The sequence below is a fragment of the Caretta caretta genome, chromosome 3 (genome assembly GCF_965140235.1).
Source record: "Caretta caretta isolate rCarCar2 chromosome 3, rCarCar1.hap1, whole genome shotgun sequence".
Classification (NCBI taxonomy): domain Eukaryota; kingdom Metazoa; phylum Chordata; order Testudines; family Cheloniidae; genus Caretta; species Caretta caretta.
In genome coordinates, this window is record NC_134208.1 from 138,582,059 (window position 1) to 138,600,080 (window position 18,022).

Consider the following 18,022-nt stretch of genomic DNA (forward strand, 5'->3'; position numbering starts at 1 on the left):
TAAATATAGAAAATCTAAGATACTTTCACTTATATTCTGAAAGTCTGTAAAATTAGTATAATATAGGTATATAAAATGAATATTAAAATAGAGGGTGGCTAGGTTAAATTTACATATTCCTGTACCCTCCTAATAGTTGCCTTTTCTGTTGCATTGCTCTTTGCTTTCCTCTTGTGCTTTTGTTCACTTTTGGATGTTGCAATTATCATATCAGATCATGTAGACTGGCACTGGACCATACTGAGCTATTATACATCCATAAAATCTGACTGAATAATTCTAAAATAGCCACCCAGATTTTTCAATAAAATGTCAAAGGTGCTATCCTTCATTAAAACAAATGTGGAGTTTGCAGTTTGGAGATATGAAGCACTCTTTCTGTCTCTCTCTCTCTAAAACTTGAGCTTCTGAGGTATTTTTTCCAATCTTGTCTTATCTCATGAAGGCCTCATTAGATTCAACTCTGTTCCCCACCTTCCAAACCTTAACAGTAAACAAATAAGGACATCTAGAAGAATAATGAAAAAAATCAGGCAGATTTGTTGAATTTTGGCCCAGCTAGAGTGAGAATCCAAAATTCGTCTTAAAATGAGAAGCAAGTCTCAGTCTTCAACTGTAGCATTCATTCTGCTGACATTATACTGTAGCTATGAAATATGCTGCAAATTTTTCACTCCAGTTTGTTTAAAGAGCAGTCGCAAAGCAGTTTAAAGTTATAGTCTCAAAGAGGACTCTAAAAATCATATGGGGCTCCATATTCATTCTTTGCCAGTGGTTCCATAGCTAACTTGATCAGATTACAAACTCAACTTGGCATCTGAAAATCAATTTCCATTGTTTTTCCCTCAGTGTCATCTTCAGTAATTAAGATTTCTCAGTTAGAAATTAGAAATCAGTTTTGTTGGAAGCTGTATGAGGCAAAAAATAATTTGGTTTGTTCTCTAATAGTTTTTTGCAGGGCTAACAATAGTGGAATCTTTTTGTGTTAGTTAAGTGAGAATATTTTTCACACAAATTTGAGATTTGACTTGATGACCTAAGGAAGTAGAGATTCTTATATAAGAATTTGACATTTTTACATATTATACTTTATTGTACTTTAACTGTATTTTAAATACAGCTATGTGAAACCTGCGGTTTCTAGGGTTAGCAATAAATAGACTGTTACATGAAAACTCTTTGAATTCAGAGCTATATTAATTCAGATTTCCTCAATACAGCCCTTCCCCTGTGGTGTATAGAAAGCTATATTAAAATTATAAGCTATAATTCAAAATTTCTCAGCCTGGAGTAAATTTGGTTGGGTTGTGCCCCTCTGTTTTACGGAGCGTTCTGCTTTGTGTCTCTGAGTTCTTGTGTGTTGTTGTTCTAAATTCTAAGGAATAAAGTAGCGTTACACTGTGGCCTCCAGAAAGAGCATTTTATGGTTTTTTTTCTCCTAATTTCTCCATGTGTATGCTGTGAACATAACACCCTCCTGCAGATTTTGGGACCATTTTTTATTCTTATTGTTTTCTGGGTGGTAGAGTCATGGCCTGTACCCACTCCCAATCTCCAGTCCTGGGGCCTGTGTGTTCTCTGTTCTTCAGGGGGATACTGAGTGTCTACTTCCCCTAAGCAGGCTTCTCAGGGGGTCACCTAGCACAACCTCTGCTCCTTCAATCACAATAAAACTTTATGGAAACAGAATTTGCCACACCACAGTGGAGTATGACTGGCAAACAAGCGCCCACTGTCTTTCTTTGTGAGCAATGATCTAGGGCTCAGACACCCCATAATCCCTAGTTATTAACCTGCAGCCTAGCACTAAGCATAATTCGTTAATTCGTAGCCCTTCTCAATTTCAGTACTAGCTGGCACTAGTCAATATTAGGTGCCTTGCTTCTCCTTCTAGAAGATATGGGGATTTGCCATCTGCTGTCTCCTGAGGAGAAAGGGGTAACAACTTCATCTCATCAGATGGACAAAAAAGGAGGATTGAGAAGGCTGTAGGCCTTCTATCATCTTTCCTTCCTCCTCTCCCATTCTCCAAAGATTACAGAAGTAAGGAAAGGGATCCAAACCTAAATAGAAAATGGGATGAATGAATGCTGTGCAGGGAATGCTGGTGTGTAAGCCCAAATATGGATGTTAGTCCATACAAGAAGATAAATTGAGGTTTATGTCCATAACAAATTTATGATCTAGACTCTTCTTATGTGACTCTAAAAGTCCATTTGAAACATTTACTCTTCAAGCTTTAAGTTGCAAGTCCAGGCCAATGACATAGCCTAGAATCTTTCATGCAGTTATGTAGTATTTTGGTGCTGTATCTGTAATGAACCTCTAGAAATTCATGATCAGTTTGGTTTTCTTTTTTGTGTCTCCATTTTAATCGGTTTCTGTACAATACTTTCATCCACACTCTGCTTCCCCAAATTCATGAGCAGGGTTCGCTCTTTAAGTCAGTAAGTGCAATTTAACTCAAAGCTGAGTTACTTACGAACCTGCATATTTCTATAGAGTTGAAAAAGTTGAAGCACTCCTATCTACTTCTGTCCTGTGTTGACTGGAATATGGATATACAGCTGGCATTTGAAAACTTGCTATATTCCAATCCTGAGGCTGACAGTACAAGAAAAAATCTGTTTTGTGAACCATTTTCCTTATGGCAGTAAAACAAAACAAATACTACAAATATGAAAATATTAAAAAACTATTCACATCAGGAAATTTCTGATCCTGAACCAGGTCTTGGAAGATTTTCTTCCCTCTGTTGTGGTGTAGACCTGTTTTTGCAGTCGCTTAACATTAACTTGGATGTCCTTGTCCAGAATGATCCATAACCTCTTCCTAATGCGATCCAGTTAAAGATATGTTTCTCAGCCTGCAGCTTTCTTTACACCAGAAGCTCCAGAGATCAAAAAGATTTTATGCCCTTTCAATACCACAGAAAATAGAAGCCTCAGAGCTTCACACGTATTTCTTGTACGTATTTTTTTTTGGCCATTAGATCTATACCCATAGGACTTTAGAAATCCCGTTTGGTGTATGGGTTTAGCTGTAAGCATATCCAATCACAAAGGAGGCTGTTTAGAAGATTTATAGTAGTTTTTGTTTTATAATGGATTCTTTCACTGGAGTCCTGACAAATTATAGAAAATAAATAGATGAAAATTAGAATCTCCCCTAATAAGTATTGAGAAGAATATTCATTATTTTCTTTCACTACTAGTCAGAAAATATCTACATTTTTAGAAAGGAAAACCTAGCTGTGAAATCAGTTGATTCCCTAGAATCTACATTCACATTTACATATGTAACTGGTAATAAATGGAAAGAAAAGACAACATTTAACTTATATAATTGTCTATCAAGCCTAGACCAGAGAGACGTACATGGAATTTGAAGTCTCTGACAGGAAGAAAACCTGCTTTGTGATATATTAATATGTGAACAAAGGAGGTATAGAAATCAATTTCACAATGTAGAGCCAAAATGGCATCTTATTATCATAGCAAATGAAGACAGAAATATTACACCCATAATAATACCTTCCCTAATAAGGAGCACTTCCATTTAAAGACCTTTGTGTCATTTCAGTCTCAACTAGAATTTTATCAAAAAAATGTAAGAGATCAGGTTTGCAGGCCTTACATATGCAAAGAATCCCATTGACCAGTGGTTCCCAAACTTGTTCCGCCGCTTGTGCAGGGAAAGCCCGTGGCTGGCCGGCCGGTATGTTTACCTGGCAAGTCTGCCGGTTCGGCCGATCACGGCTCCCAGTGGCCGCAGTTCGCTGCTCCAGGCCAATGGGAGCTGCTGGAAGCGGCGCGGGCCGAGGACGTACTGGCTGCCGCTTCCAGCAGCTGCCATTGGCCTGGAGCAGCGAACTGCGGCCACTGGGAGCCACAATTGGCCGAACCTGCGAATGTGGCAGGTAAACAAACCGGCTGGCCCGCCAGGGGCTTTCCCTGCACAAGCAGTGGAAAAAGTTTGGGAACCACTGCTCTAGTCTAACAACCATTCTTTTATATGTTAATGGATTCAGTAATTGGTTAAAAGACAGGAAACAAAGGGTAGGAATAAATGGTCCATTTTAAGAATGGAAAGAGATGAATAGCAGTGTCTCCCATGGATATGTACTGGGACCAGTGCAGTTCAACATATTCATAAATGATCTGGGAAAAAAGGGGTAAGCAGTAAGGTGGCAACATTTGCAGACAATATAAAATTATTTAAGATAGTTAAGTTGCAACAGATAGCAAAGAGTTGCAAAGGGATCTCACAAAACTGGATGACTGGGCAACAGAATGGCAGATGAAATTCAATGTTGATAAATACAAAGTAATGCACATTGGAAAACATAATCCCAATTATACATACAAAATGATAAGATCTAATTTAGCTGTTACCACTCAAGAAAGCGGTCTTGGAGTCATTATGGGTAGTTCTCTGAAAACATCCACTCAACATGCAGCAACAGTCAAAAAAGCTCACAATGTTAGGAACCATTAGGAAAGGGATAGGTAAGACAGTAAATATAATAATGCCACTATATAAAGCCATGGTACACCCATGCCTTCAATATTGTATGCAGTTCTGGTTGCCCCATCTCAAAAAGCTATATAAGAATTGGAGAAGGTACAGAGAATGGCAACAAAAATGGTTAGGGGTATGGACCAGCTTCCATATGAGAAGAGATTAAAAAGACTGGGACTTTTCAGCTTTTTCACCTAAGGGGGGGCGGGGGGGGGGATATGATAGAGGTCTACAAAATCATGAATAGTGTGGAGAAAGTGAATAAGAAAGTGTTATTTACTCCTTTACATAACACAAGAACCAGGGTGGCGGGGCACCCAATGTCGTTAATAGGCATCAGGTTTAAAACAAAGAAAAGGAAGTACTTCTTCACACAATGCACTGTCAACCTGTGGAACTCAGGGATGTTGTGAAGGCCAAAGCTATAATGGGGATGCAAGATGGTCAGGGATGCAAGTCCATGCTCTGGGTATCTCTAACCTCTGACTGCCAGAAACTGGGAGTGGACAACAGGGGATGGATCACTCAATAATTGCCTTGTCTGTTCATTTCCTCTGGAGCATCTGGCATTGGCCACTACTGGAAGACAGGATACTGGGCTAGATAGACCATTGGTCTGACCCAGTATGGCTGTTTTTATGTTGTAATGGTCATAGATGGGTTTTCAACCTGAATCTAGCTTGGTATTCTCTTTAAGAGATAGGGCTTTATTTTACTTTGTAGTACCCCCTAACTATATATCACTCAATATCAGATATGAATTATAGACTTATGAAAGGTGATCTGTCACAATATTTGCTTGTTGTGTTATCTCAGAATTCAGGGCCCAGTCTTTCAGCCTTTGCTCGCTTTTAGTATTTCCCTTTGCAACTCTGTTTCAATGGAACACCTGACACAGTCAGGCATGGCTAAATGGGTGAGACTGTACAACCCTTACTGCTCTTTCCCCACTGAAAATTCTGGCTCAATTCTGACTGAGAGGACTCCAGCCCTAATGCAGCCATTTCTCAGCTGCCTGCAGAATGGCCAGCATAAGGAATGGTGAAGTATTATGTCACAGATAAGTGGTGCAAACAAACTGTGTTCATCCTTTTCATGCAGAAACACAATAGTCTCACTTCCAGATCTCCTGACTTTTTTTCATACATCTGGGTGAGAAACATCCATTCTTTCTTCATTATGTCTCGAATGGATCCGACAATCTGTTAGTGACAAGATTCAATCTGCAAACAGGTTTGAATAAAATAAGAACCAACCTTTACTCAGAAATCAAAACAGAACATATTGTTAGGTTTAAAGAAGAGTAATCTTTTCTCCTCATTATTTTTTCAGTTTTACAGGCCTAGGTTTGGTCTGAATCAGTAACAAAAATGTTCAGTTCCTTCTCGAATGGCTATGCTTGAAGTATCTCTAGAAGCAGGAAGTACTAGTAATCTCCTGTGAGACTACAGTTTTGCAAATGAAAGAGTTTTTATTAGTTCAGATGAGATGAAATTTTTGAGTGATTATCTGAACCAACCGTATGAATTTTTAAGGTTTATACATCACTAGCTAACTAATACGGTTATTTCATTGCTAATAGAGTTTACATAATAGCAAACACACTGCAACAAGGTGATAAATTTAGTAAGGAGTTACAGTGATGCTGTTTATTTCATTATAAATTAGAGATATTAAAGCCAAAACCCTGGATCAGAGCATACTTGAATTTTGTACCAAAGTTGGATACTAAGGTCTCATTCCTGCTTCCAGTGAAGACAAGGCAAAACTTCCAATAGTTTCAGTGAAGCTGGAGTAGGCCCTAATTCAGGATCTGGATCCCAATTTTATAGTCAGGCCCTTGGACTGTCTGAAGTCCCTATTTTCAATCATCCAATCACTTCAGTGTTTCCAAAATCCAAACATATATTTTTGGCTTTTAACAATATCTCTAATGAATACAATGAACATATCCATGTCAGCAAGTAACCTTTCTAATATACACAACATCGGTATTCAGAAAATAGTTTATACATAGAAAATGACTCTTGGAAAGGGGAAAAAGCCATCATAATAGAAAAATGAACATATTAAGAAGACCTCAGAATCACATTATATCATTTTCTCTTCTAATGATCCTTTATGAATAGAACTGACCAAATAGAAATGTAAGCAGGGTCTGAATGAATTCTCCTCTGACAGCTAGTTGGGGAAGGGGAGAGACTTAGGAGCAAACTGTATTTACATGAATACATCTAATCTGCGTAGGTGTCTAGCAGACAGAAGCTGTGTAGCTCCAAGTGATCAACTTTGGCTGGTTTTGGGTTACAAATCACTTGTAATGCCAAATGCAGAGGTATCAAAATGTTATCAATGTTGTTATATTTATTGTATGACTAAAGGGGAGCAGAACTTTGCTGAGCTGGTCCTGATTGAGGGGTTACACTCAGTTGAAAGGGACTTGCTAAGACAGGGGCTTGAATGCCAGACTCCATGAAAGTAAGAGGGGTGGGGACAGGTATCCTAGCCAGGAGGAGTGGATTCTCCCTCAGGGTCCCTTATCTGGTCTAACCTGTTCTTCCACACTGTTAAAAGACAGGTTTCAGAGTAACAGCCCTGTTAGTCTGTATTCGCAAAAAGAAAAGGAGTACTTGTGGCACCTTAGAGACTAACCAATTTATTTGAGCATGAGCTTTCGTGAGCTACAGCTCACTTCATCGGATGCATACCGTGGAAACTGCAGAAGACATTATATACACACACAGACCATGAAACAATACCTCCTCCCACCCCACTGTCCTGCTGGTAATAGCTTATCTAAAGTGATCATCAAGTTGGGCCATTTCCAGCACAAATCCAGGTTTTCTCACTCTCGCCCCCCCCTCCCCCACACACACACAAACTCACTCTCCTGCTGGTAATAGCTTATCCAAAGTGACCACTCTCTTCGCAATGTGTATGATAATCAAGGTGGGCCATTTCCTGCACAAATCCAGGTTCTCTCACTCCCTTACCCCCCTCCAAAAACCACACACACAAACTCACTCTCCTGCTGCTAATAGCTTATCCAAAGTGACCACTCTCCCTACAATGTGCATGATAATCAAGGTGGGCCATTTCCAGCACAAATCCAGGTTTTCTCACCTCCCCACCCCCATACACACACAAACTCACTCTCCTGCTGGTAATAGCTCATCCAAAGTGACCACTCTCCCTACAATGTGCATGGTAATCAAGGTGGGCCATTTCCAGCACAAATCCAGGCTTTCTCACCCGCCACCCCCGGGAAACACACACACACACACACACACACAAATTCACTCTCCTGCTGGCAATAGCTCATCCAAACTGACCACTCTCCAAATTTATGGCTGATTTAGAACAACGCTTCCTCAGCTCTCATCCCCTAAAGCCCCTACTCTACTTGCGCTATATTGATGACATCTTCATCATCTGGACCCATGGAAAAGAAGCCCTTGAGGAATTCCACCATGATTTCAACAATTTCCATCCCACCATCAACCTCAGCCTGGTCCAGTCCACACAAGAGATCCACTTCCTGGACACTACAGTGCTAATAAACAATGGTCACATAAACACCACCCTATACCGGAAACCTACTGACCACTATTCCTACCTACATGCCTCCAGCTTTCACCCTGACCACACCACACGCTCCATCGTCTACAGCCAAGCTCTGCGATACAACCACATTTGCTCCAACCCCTCAGACAGAGACAAACACCTACAAGATCTCTGTCAAGCTTTCTTACAATAAGTCATTATGCAAGGTAGCCTATTTCCCCTTGTTTTTTCCTTCCTCCCCCCCCCCCCCCCCCAATGTTCTGGTTAAACTTGGATTTAAACTTGGAGAGTGGTCACTTTGGATGAGCTATTACCAGCAGGCGAGTGAGTTTGTGTGTGTATGGGGGTGGAGGGGTGAGAAAACCTGGATTTGTGCTGGAAATGGCCCACCTTGATTATCATGCACATCGTAGGGAGAGTGGTCACTTTGGATAAGCTATTAGCAGCAGGAGAGTGAGTTTGTGTGTGTGGTTTTTGGAGGGGGGTGAGGGAGTGAGAGAACCTGGATTTGTGCAGGAAATGGCCCACCTTGATTATCATACACATTGCGAAGAGAGTGGTCACTTTGGATGGGCTATTACCAGCCAGCAGGAGAGTGAGTTTGTGTGTGGGGGGGGGGGGGGGCGGAGGGTGAGAAAATCTGGATTTGTGCTGGAAATGGCCCAACTTGATGATCACTTTAGATAAGCTATTACCAGCAGGACAGTGGGGTGGGAGGAGGTATTGTTTCATGGTCTCTGTGTGTATATAATGTCTTCTGCAGTTTCCACGGTATGCATCCGATGAAGTGAACTGTAACTCACGAAAGCTCATGCTCAAATAAATTGGTTAGTCTCTAAGGTGCCACAAATACTCCTTTTCTTTTTGTGGTGGGACAGGGTTTCTGCCTAGCCTAAGAGCTGAAAATCACTAAGAGCTGTGTGGAAGCCCAAGAGACTGACCTTGGGAAGCCCAAGAGGTCACAGCAGAGAGGCAGGTGGCAGAAGGTGACCGGCAAGCGAAATGTGCAGCTGGCAAGGCAGCGAGCAGAATGAGCAGCTGGCAAGGTGGTGAGCAGAATGAGCAGCTGGCTAAGCGGCCAGCCAGACCAAGTGCTCAGATGGCAGAGCAAGCAAGCTTCCTTCTTCCCTGGATGGCAGGTAAACTCACACAGATGAAAGAACCAAAATCCACCATCAAACACGTGCAGGGGCCTTGTGGGGCTTATCCACCCTTATCTAGCACAACTGAAGAGGAGGACACTATCATGGAGTATCGTAGAATGGATACCAGATTACGGACTCCATCAGCTTTACCCAGTGAGAGCTCCACTTCTTCAGCTCTAAACCCCGTGGCAGAAGCATTATAATTCACTGACCTACAGTAGTGTATAAAGCTAGTCTGATAATGAACAAATGTATTAATGACTAATTACTTAATAAACTAATGAAGGATAAATTGTTGCAATAAAATTCTGTTCTTCAATATTTAACCCGCTTTAATTATTGTGATCATTTAATCTTTTCAGTGACTAAAAAAATTAATCCTTAATTAAGCACTTTTGTAACAATATCAAGGTACATCCAGAAATGTGATTTGTCTAGTAACGCAAAATATTTTTTTTGCTTTACAGACAATGTAAATACTTAATAGCATTTTCCATCAAGCCATGTAAACACCCCTTTGCATGACTTGCCCTGTACAAGTTCAGATGAAGAATTAATGTTCCAGCTGATGAATTCCCATCATAGTCTCTTGGTTATCATTATGTGTAATGTCAGTTCAATATCTGCAATGTTGTCTATTTCCAGGAAGGTATACAAAATAAATAAAAAAATAATAGTTTGGCACATCTTAGGAAGGTTATTGTTTTAATAGCAAGATGAATTAGCATAGTGCAGATGTTATGCCAAGAGCTGTCTGCATAACTGATTTTTCAGTTCACTGACAGCTCTGGGAAAAATAAATGAGGTTGACCCCAAAATGATTTTTTTTTTCAAATTTCAGTGAATCAAAACATTTTGCTTTTATTTCAAGTGTTTTAATGTTTGTTAACTAAAACTGAAGGGAATTTTGAAACAAGAAGCCATTTTGAATGAAAGAATTTAAATGTGTCATTTCAAAAATCTCTAAATGAAACATTTTTCAGAGTAACAGCCGTGTTAGTCTGTATTTGCAAAAAAAAAAAGGAGTACTTGTGGCAGCTTAGAGACTAACCAATTTATTTGAGCATGAGTGAGCTGTAGCTCACGAAAGCTCATGCTCAAATAAATTGGTTAGTCTCTAAGGTGCCACAAGTACTCCTTTTCTTTTTGAAATGTTTCTGTGTCACCAAACCTTAATTTTTTTTTACTGGAAAAAAATTGCAGCTGAAAAATTTTGCCCAGCTCTAGTTACATCAGGTTATCAGCATCAGGGCTTGAATTTAGGACCTAGGGCTCCAAATATATGAGCCTCAACTCTCTTAGCTGGGGCTGTAGCAGCCTCATGAATATCTATATGTGGCCTAGCCACCACATTGTGGAACAGAGCGCCACACCAAATGAGTGTGGATTGCACTGGCAGGTGTGAGATCCATGAACTCTCCTCTCCCTCACTATGTTTTACTTACATTCTTCTGTCAGCTCAGCTGCAGCTTTTGTGCACAGTTCACTCAAATCTCTCAAACTGAGCAGCAGTGAGATGGATGCTGTGTTTGGATGCTAAACCTTCAAAGAATAAACATCTGGCTGCTTCAGGGGGTGGAGCAAGCCATTCAGTAGGTGTTGCATTTCCATCTGAGTGTTGAATTAATGCTAAAGTTGTGTTAAAAAGTGCCTACTGAAAGTTCTCTCATGAAATGAGATGTAAAATTGAGGTCCAGACTATTAGTTATCAGTGATTACACAGTACTCTTTGCAAGTGAGGGAATATACATTCTGGCTTCTTGGTTAAATTCCATTTTATATAATTCCATTCTCTTTCCTTAAAATTACCACTTCTGTTTTAATTGGATAAGGGTGTTCATCTTCATTCCCATCCCTAAAATATTACACTGCTTTGCAGTGCATGGTTAAACAGGAGCTGCATTCCCTCCCGAAAGATGCTAGGTTGACTGGTAGGTGAAGAGATTCCTGAGATTAGTTTGTGTATTAGTTTAAGTTCTGTATGACGGGAGCTGCTACTGGCATATACAGTAAATGTGGGACATTATTAACTTCTTCCTCCACAAAGGAAGAGCAGATTGTAATCTCAGTCACTGTGCTATAATTCTTCAGTAACTCTTCCACAGAAGCTGTTTGTCCAATAAACCCAGTGATGTCTCTGTTGTCTGACTTTCCCCATATTGCAACAATAAGAACTGAGTTCTGTTGCTGTGCCAAAGGGGTGGGGGAAGAGGCAGTGAGCCAGCACACAGAGCATCTGATTGGAATCATATTTCTGTGGAAAAGTTACAGACGGGGTTATTGAAACCTTAGCCTGCAATGCTGTGTGATAGATGGGATAATGATGACACCTGATTCCAATTTGTACTAATTATACATTATAAAATGGAAGGTGTTAGCCAGTGGGTATTCCTGCTGGTTCACAACTTACTACAGGGATTTTCCTCTTTGGCAGGAGAGTTCTATATATTATATTTCTGAGTGTTTTTAAACTTTTTTGTTGTTGTTTCAGTTTTATAAAGAGAGATGAAACTAGATACGTCTGTAAGATGTAATGCATGCAGTGCATTGCTTTCTTTCATTTGAGATGTGCAAATTCATAATAAACCCCAGCTTTTCTAAGCAGCAAGTTCCAAAGGGAGTGAAGTGTGGTTTGGAGGAAGAGTCCAGAGTTGGGGGTCTAAATTCTATCTGTGGCTCTGCCACTTAGTCAGTGTGGGGTTCTGGGCATGCAACACCTCTCTGTGCCTCTCTTGTGGTTAAGACTGTCTTGGCCAAGTAAATGAATCTTTCTGTGCCTCAGTTCTTTGGCAGTAAAATGAGGATAATATTTTTCTGTCTCAAAGGGGTGTTTTGAGGATAAATACATTAACATTTATGAGGTGCACAAAGTACTCTGGTGGTTGTGACTAGATCATTTCACCATCTGTAAAATGGGGACACTTTCTTGCATGCCCCACAGTGCCATTGTAAGTATTTGTTAGCAAATGTTCCTAGCACACTTCGAATACCTGTAGACCTGTAGATTCTGATCTATTTCACGCCAGTGTAAAGCAGGAGTAATCAATGTACTAGACTGTCATCTGGGACTGATATGCACTGGTACAGGTTAAAGCAATCTGAAGACTCACTCTCTACTTGGGCCATAGCCAACCAGAAATCATATACAGACACTATGGGACACCCACTTCTCCGGGGTATATCCTATGCACCAGCTGCAGGCAGCTGGAGACTGAGGCATATGCTGGCAATGCTCTGGTAGCTCTTTGTGACCCAAGGACCTTGCTACACTGAGATGGGGTAAACCAACTTTAGAACAACTTTGTGTTAGTGGATTAGCTCAAACCTGTCTTTAAACACTAGAGAATCTAGCTCAGTGGAGGCCTCTGGTATGAAACTGTTGACAGCGATATCAGAATCAGGCGCATAAACTGCTATGTAAGCGCTAAGTATTAGTAGGGTTAGCTTTAGCGTCATAGCCTAAACTTCACCTATGCTGTTGTTTTCTGCATCTTGTGTGTATTTTATTAATTTCCCCTCTGTTTCTGTTTTGTTTTCAGCCTATGTGCTGACACAGTACTGGTTTTGTATCCAAAAGAAGAGTTCACAGAACTGCACAGTGCCTGATCCAAACAAACACTTTGATGTTCCTAGCTGGACTACGTAGGTAAAAAACTCAAAATATGTGTATTCATTTTATTTGATTTTCAGTAAACAAATTATTGTCCAAAAAAGATGGTTTGTTCTGAGAAGTAAGGCTCATTTGGAATCCATGGGAACATTTGATCATCCACCCTAACTTTGACACAGGTGGCCTTACCACATAGTATTATGGATGTCATCTTGAATACATACGTGTATGTCCCTCTGGGCCTCCTGCCAGATCTTCTCTGAGAAGAGCAAAGTACAATGGTAACGTTGATAAGTGGGGGAAAGTTTTTGTAGAAAATTTCCTCCGTTGTATTCTACTAATTAATTTTGAACTTTTGTGTAAGCCTTGCTACAGCACTTTACAGGGCTAATTTATAATGCCTCCTCTAAATTCGATCAAATCTTAGAGTTTAGCCCCATAGTTCACTCACAGGACTTCCCCGCAGCAGCGTTGATTTGATTATTTAGGTCAGAAGTAGAGTGAGGTTGAAAATATAGGAGATTCTGGCCCTGATACTGAAATGAACTGGATACCAGGATTTTCCTATGCAGTTACCCTTCCCAGTTGGGAGCCTTAGTCTCGTGAACCTTCAGCAAGTCAACTCCTAGTGTTGCAAATATAGACAAAGAACTGAGTTGTCTTCAATAAATTGGAGTAGTACGTCTTAGCATATTTTCTTTGCTTTTTTGCCCCAAGATGTATCTTTCTTTCTGTGTCAATAGCAGGAACATTTAAATAATCTCATCTGGCTACTAAGGTGAACCTGAATTGCAGATTTCATGTCTATGTTTTTGGTATTCTTTCTGTTATTGGCCATAGCTTTCTGTAAAACTTCCCCTTGATAATGCTAATATTGTGGAATTGTGTTATGTGACAAATATAGCAGTGTCTTAAAAGCCTGTATGCACACACACACACCCTTTTTTAACATGTAAAAAGGCTCCTCCCTCACATACCTGCATTGAGAACTGCAGGACTGATAATACACTATGACTATTTTGTGAAATGTGTAAGATTCTAGCCACTACATTCAGTTTGGAGAAAGCATCTGACCAAGCTGTAGCATGAAAGCATGTTGATGGCACATCAGCTAAACCTTGTGATTCAACATTAGCAATAAGCAGCTGAAATGAATCTTGAAGGAGGGCTTACCCCTTGCTTCCACATCTCGAAATATAGGGTATGCTATCTTGCATACAGTAGCACAGCTGGCATCCCTAAAATTACAATTGTTTTGGGCTGCTAGCTGCTCAAAATTATATCTATCTATTCACCAGTTAGTGCAGTTTTTTTTTCTTATATATAAAGTTTCAGCAGCAGTGGCAACTATATTATGTATGTTTATATACATATATTCCTTTATCTTTCTTTTAATCTATTCACTGATCCATATTAGTTGTTCTGTGTTGATATCCTTTTTAAATTACATTTAAATTTATTAATTTTATTAATGTAATTAAATTTAAATTTTTCCTTTTGATGGCTAGACGATTTGCCACCAATCATAAAGGGTTAGGCTTTCTTTGTGAGTGAGGGGAGGCTCAGATTCTCTTGATATTCACAAGCCTCTTATGGACCTTAATAATAGCTGGGCAGGACAGTGATCTCAGAGGAAGGTGGGCATGCAGGGAATTTGAAAAAGAACAAATCTACCTTTCCTCTGGATTTCAATGACCTCACTTTTGTGTGTGTGTGTGTGTGTGGTTTAAAAAATATGATGCCTGGGTTCAGAGAACTGTGACTGAACTTGTTCTGAACTGTGAACATTTTCAGTGTAAAGAGAAGGTTATAGATGCAAGCTGCAGCTGAACGTGTATAACACATTTCTGTTAGCTTCATGCAACTCTCATCTCTCTCTCTTTCTCTGCCAGATCACTATGAAGACAGTAGAGAAACCCAAATCAAAGCAAAATATAAAGGTCTAAGGCACGAAACCATGTAGTCCAGTTGGTAGAGATGTATAAGTCAACAAATCTTTCAGAAAGCCAGAAGCAAGTAATAATTCTTCTGACTGCAAATTAGATAAAAAGCAAATACCATTAGTGCAAAATAATGGAAAGTGTATTGCTTTTAATGGATAACATGTATAAGGAAATAATAAAATAATGTGTTGTACTCTTTACAAAAGTGCAGTACATCAAACAGAATTTGACAGCTCACCAGCACTCATTGCATTAAGTAAAAAGCAAGATAAACAGAATCATTTGACACACACAGTTTAATCAGTTATACCATTTCGTATGTCTGAATCTCAAATTCTCTCTTCAAGTTTAGATGTAACGATTATTAAGACATTTTCATTTTGCCTTATCACAAATACTGGCTATACTTTAGTAGCTTTGGATGGATCTGTTAAGGTTTATTGTACATAATATCAATTTCTATTACAAATAAGTAAAAGGAAGAACAACAAAAGTGATGTCATTCTTATGAATCCCTGAGCTCATAGACTTTAAGGTCAGAAGGGACCATTATGATCATCTAGTCTGACCTCCTGCACAATGCAGGCCACAGAATCTCACCCACCAACCCCTGATTTATGTCTGAGCTATTGAAGTCCTCAACTCATGGTTTAAAGACTTCAAGGTACAGAAAATCCTCCAGCAAGTGACCCGTGCCCCATGCTGCAGAGGGAGGCGAAAAACCTCTAGGGCCTCTTCCGATCTGTCCTGGAGGAAAATTCCTTCCCGACCCCAAATATGGCGATCAGCTGAACCCTGAGCATGTGGAGAAGACTCACCAGCCAGACAAAAGAATTCTCTGTAGTAACTCAGATCTCACCCTACCTAGTGTCCCATCACAGGCCATTGGGCATATTTACCGCTAATAGTCAAAGATCAATTAATTGCCAAAATTAGGCTATTCAATCATACCATCCCCTCCATAAACATATCAAGCTTAGTCTTGAAGCCAGATATGTCTTCTGCCCCCACTGCTCCCCTTGGAAGGCTATTCCAGAAATTCACTCTGACCGTTAGAAACCTTTGTCTAATTTCAAGTCTAAACTTCCTGATGGCTAGTTTATATCCATTTGTTCTTGTGTCCACATTGGTACTGAGCTTAAATAATTCCTCTCCCTCTCCGGTATTTATCCCTCTGATAAATGTATAGAGAGCAATCATATCTCCCCTTAGCCTTCTTTTGGTTAGGCTAAACAGGCCAGGCTCTTTGAGTCTCCTTTCATAAGACAGGTTTTCCATTCCTTGGATCATCCTAGTAGCCCTTCTCTGTACCTGTTCCAATTTGAATTCATCCTTCTTAAACATGGGAGACCAGAACTGCACACAATATTCCAGATGAGGTCTCACCAGTGCCTTGTATAACGGTACTAAAACCTCCTTATCTCTACTAGAAATACCTCCCTGATGCATCCCAAGACCACATTAGCTTTTTTCACAGCCATATCACGTTGGCAGCTCATAATCATCCTGTGATCAACCACTACTCCGAGGTTCTTCTCCTCCTCTGTTACTTCCAAGTGATGCATCCCCAGTTTATAATAAAAATTCTTGTTATTAATCCCTAAATTAATGACCTTGCACTTTTCACTATTAAATTTCATCCTATTACTATTACTCCAATTTACAAGGTCATCCAGATCTTCCTGTATGATATCCTGTCCCTCTCTGTATTGTGTGGCAAATTGCCGGCACTACTATGATGGGTCTCACGCTTTCTCTTCTGGGGAGGGAGGGGGGTTCAGGCCACCGTTTCTTGCCCCTGAACTTGGGTATTAACTGCCCCACTAGTGTCCTAGAGGAGGGGAGTGGAGAGGGAGGGACCCGGGCCCACCCTCTAATCCAGGTCCCAGCCCAGGGGCCCAAGGGATAGCAGTAACCCACTAGAACTAGCGGTTCCTTCCCCTGGGCTACTTCCCTCTCCTGCCCTTCAGCTTGTGGGGCTTCCTGCCCTCCTTCTGCACAAACCAGGTATCCCTTTACCTAGAGTCTTGGTCTTCTTAGCCCACTGCAGCACTCCTCCAAACTCTCCTCTGCTTCCCTCCAAACTGCTCTCTGCTTCAACACCAATCCACTCTGCTTCAACTCCTCCCCTTTTCTGATTGATGCAGGGGGGTTTTATCATGTGACTGGCTTCAGGTGCTTTAATTAATTTATAATTTATTTTTTCCCTCTACAGAGAATAAGGCTCCCTTCTAACACTCTCCTGCTGCCCTCTGGCCATGCTGTATCACGATTGGCAATACCTCCCAGCTTTGTGTCATCTGCAAACTTTATTAGCACATTCCCACTTTTTGTGCCAAGGTCAGTAATAAAAAGACTAAACACGATTAGTCCCAAAACCGATCCCTGAGGAACCCCACTAGTAACCTCCTTCCAGCCTGACAGTTCACCTTTCAGTGTGACCCATTGTAGTCTCCCCTTTAACCAGTTCCTTATCCACCTTTTAATTTTCATATTGACCCCCATCTTTTCCAATTTAGCTAATAATTCCCCATGTGGAACCGTATCAAATGCCTTTCTGAAATCAAGGTAAATTAGATACACTGTGTTTCCTTTGTCTAAAAAATCTGTTACCTTCTCAAAGAAGGAGATCAGGTTGGTTTGGCACGATCTACCTTTTGTAAAACCATGTTGTATTTTGTCCCATTTACCATTGACCTCAATGTCCTTAACTACTTTCTCCTTCAATTTTTTTTCCAAGACCTTGCATACTACAGATGTCAAACTAACAGGCCTGTAGTTACCCAGATCTAGGGAGGGGCTGCACAGAGAAGGACCAGAGCTAAGCTATATCCTTAGAAAGTTGGTCACACGTTCATGTTAATTTTTTAAGAAGTATTTTAATACTTTTAATATTTATTTGTACAATTAATTTTGTTCCATATAGCGTAAAATATCTTTGTTTTTCTTTTTCAAATACATTTAAAATCCATCTATCAAGAATTGTATAAGTCAATGAGGCAACATCATTTTTTTTTCTCCTTGTGGTTTTGCTCATCAGCAACTAATACATTTTATGGGGGTTTAATAATAGGTTAGGCCATATAAGTTTACAGTGTTAAGGAGGAATGATCCAATTTATATTATAATATAATTTTTATATATGATTATTATGAGTTTACACTGTTATTTGTTGCAGTGAAAGTAGCTGTTTGTTGGACCAAATCCTATAGGACTTAATTGTTTTTTTTTTTTTTTGG

At 40.1% G+C, this 18,022-nt stretch overlaps 1 protein-coding gene across 3 annotated transcripts in view; it reads left to right on the forward strand.

The window, feature by feature from the left end:
- Positions 1-18,022, forward strand: part of CHRM3 (cholinergic receptor muscarinic 3) — a 470,119-nt gene that overhangs the window by 260,767 nt on the left and 191,330 nt on the right. For 2 of the 3 annotated variants that reach the window (XM_048843778.2, XM_048843779.2), the window contains one exon: positions 12,770-12,876. The exons of the other annotated variant lie outside the window; for it this stretch is intronic. In XM_048843778.2, the coding sequence (XP_048699735.1) occupies positions 12,854-12,876 (23 nt within the window). In that variant the 5' untranslated portion in view covers positions 12,770-12,853. The remainder of the gene's footprint in view (positions 1-12,769; positions 12,877-18,022) is intronic. 3 annotated transcript variants of the gene reach the window in all.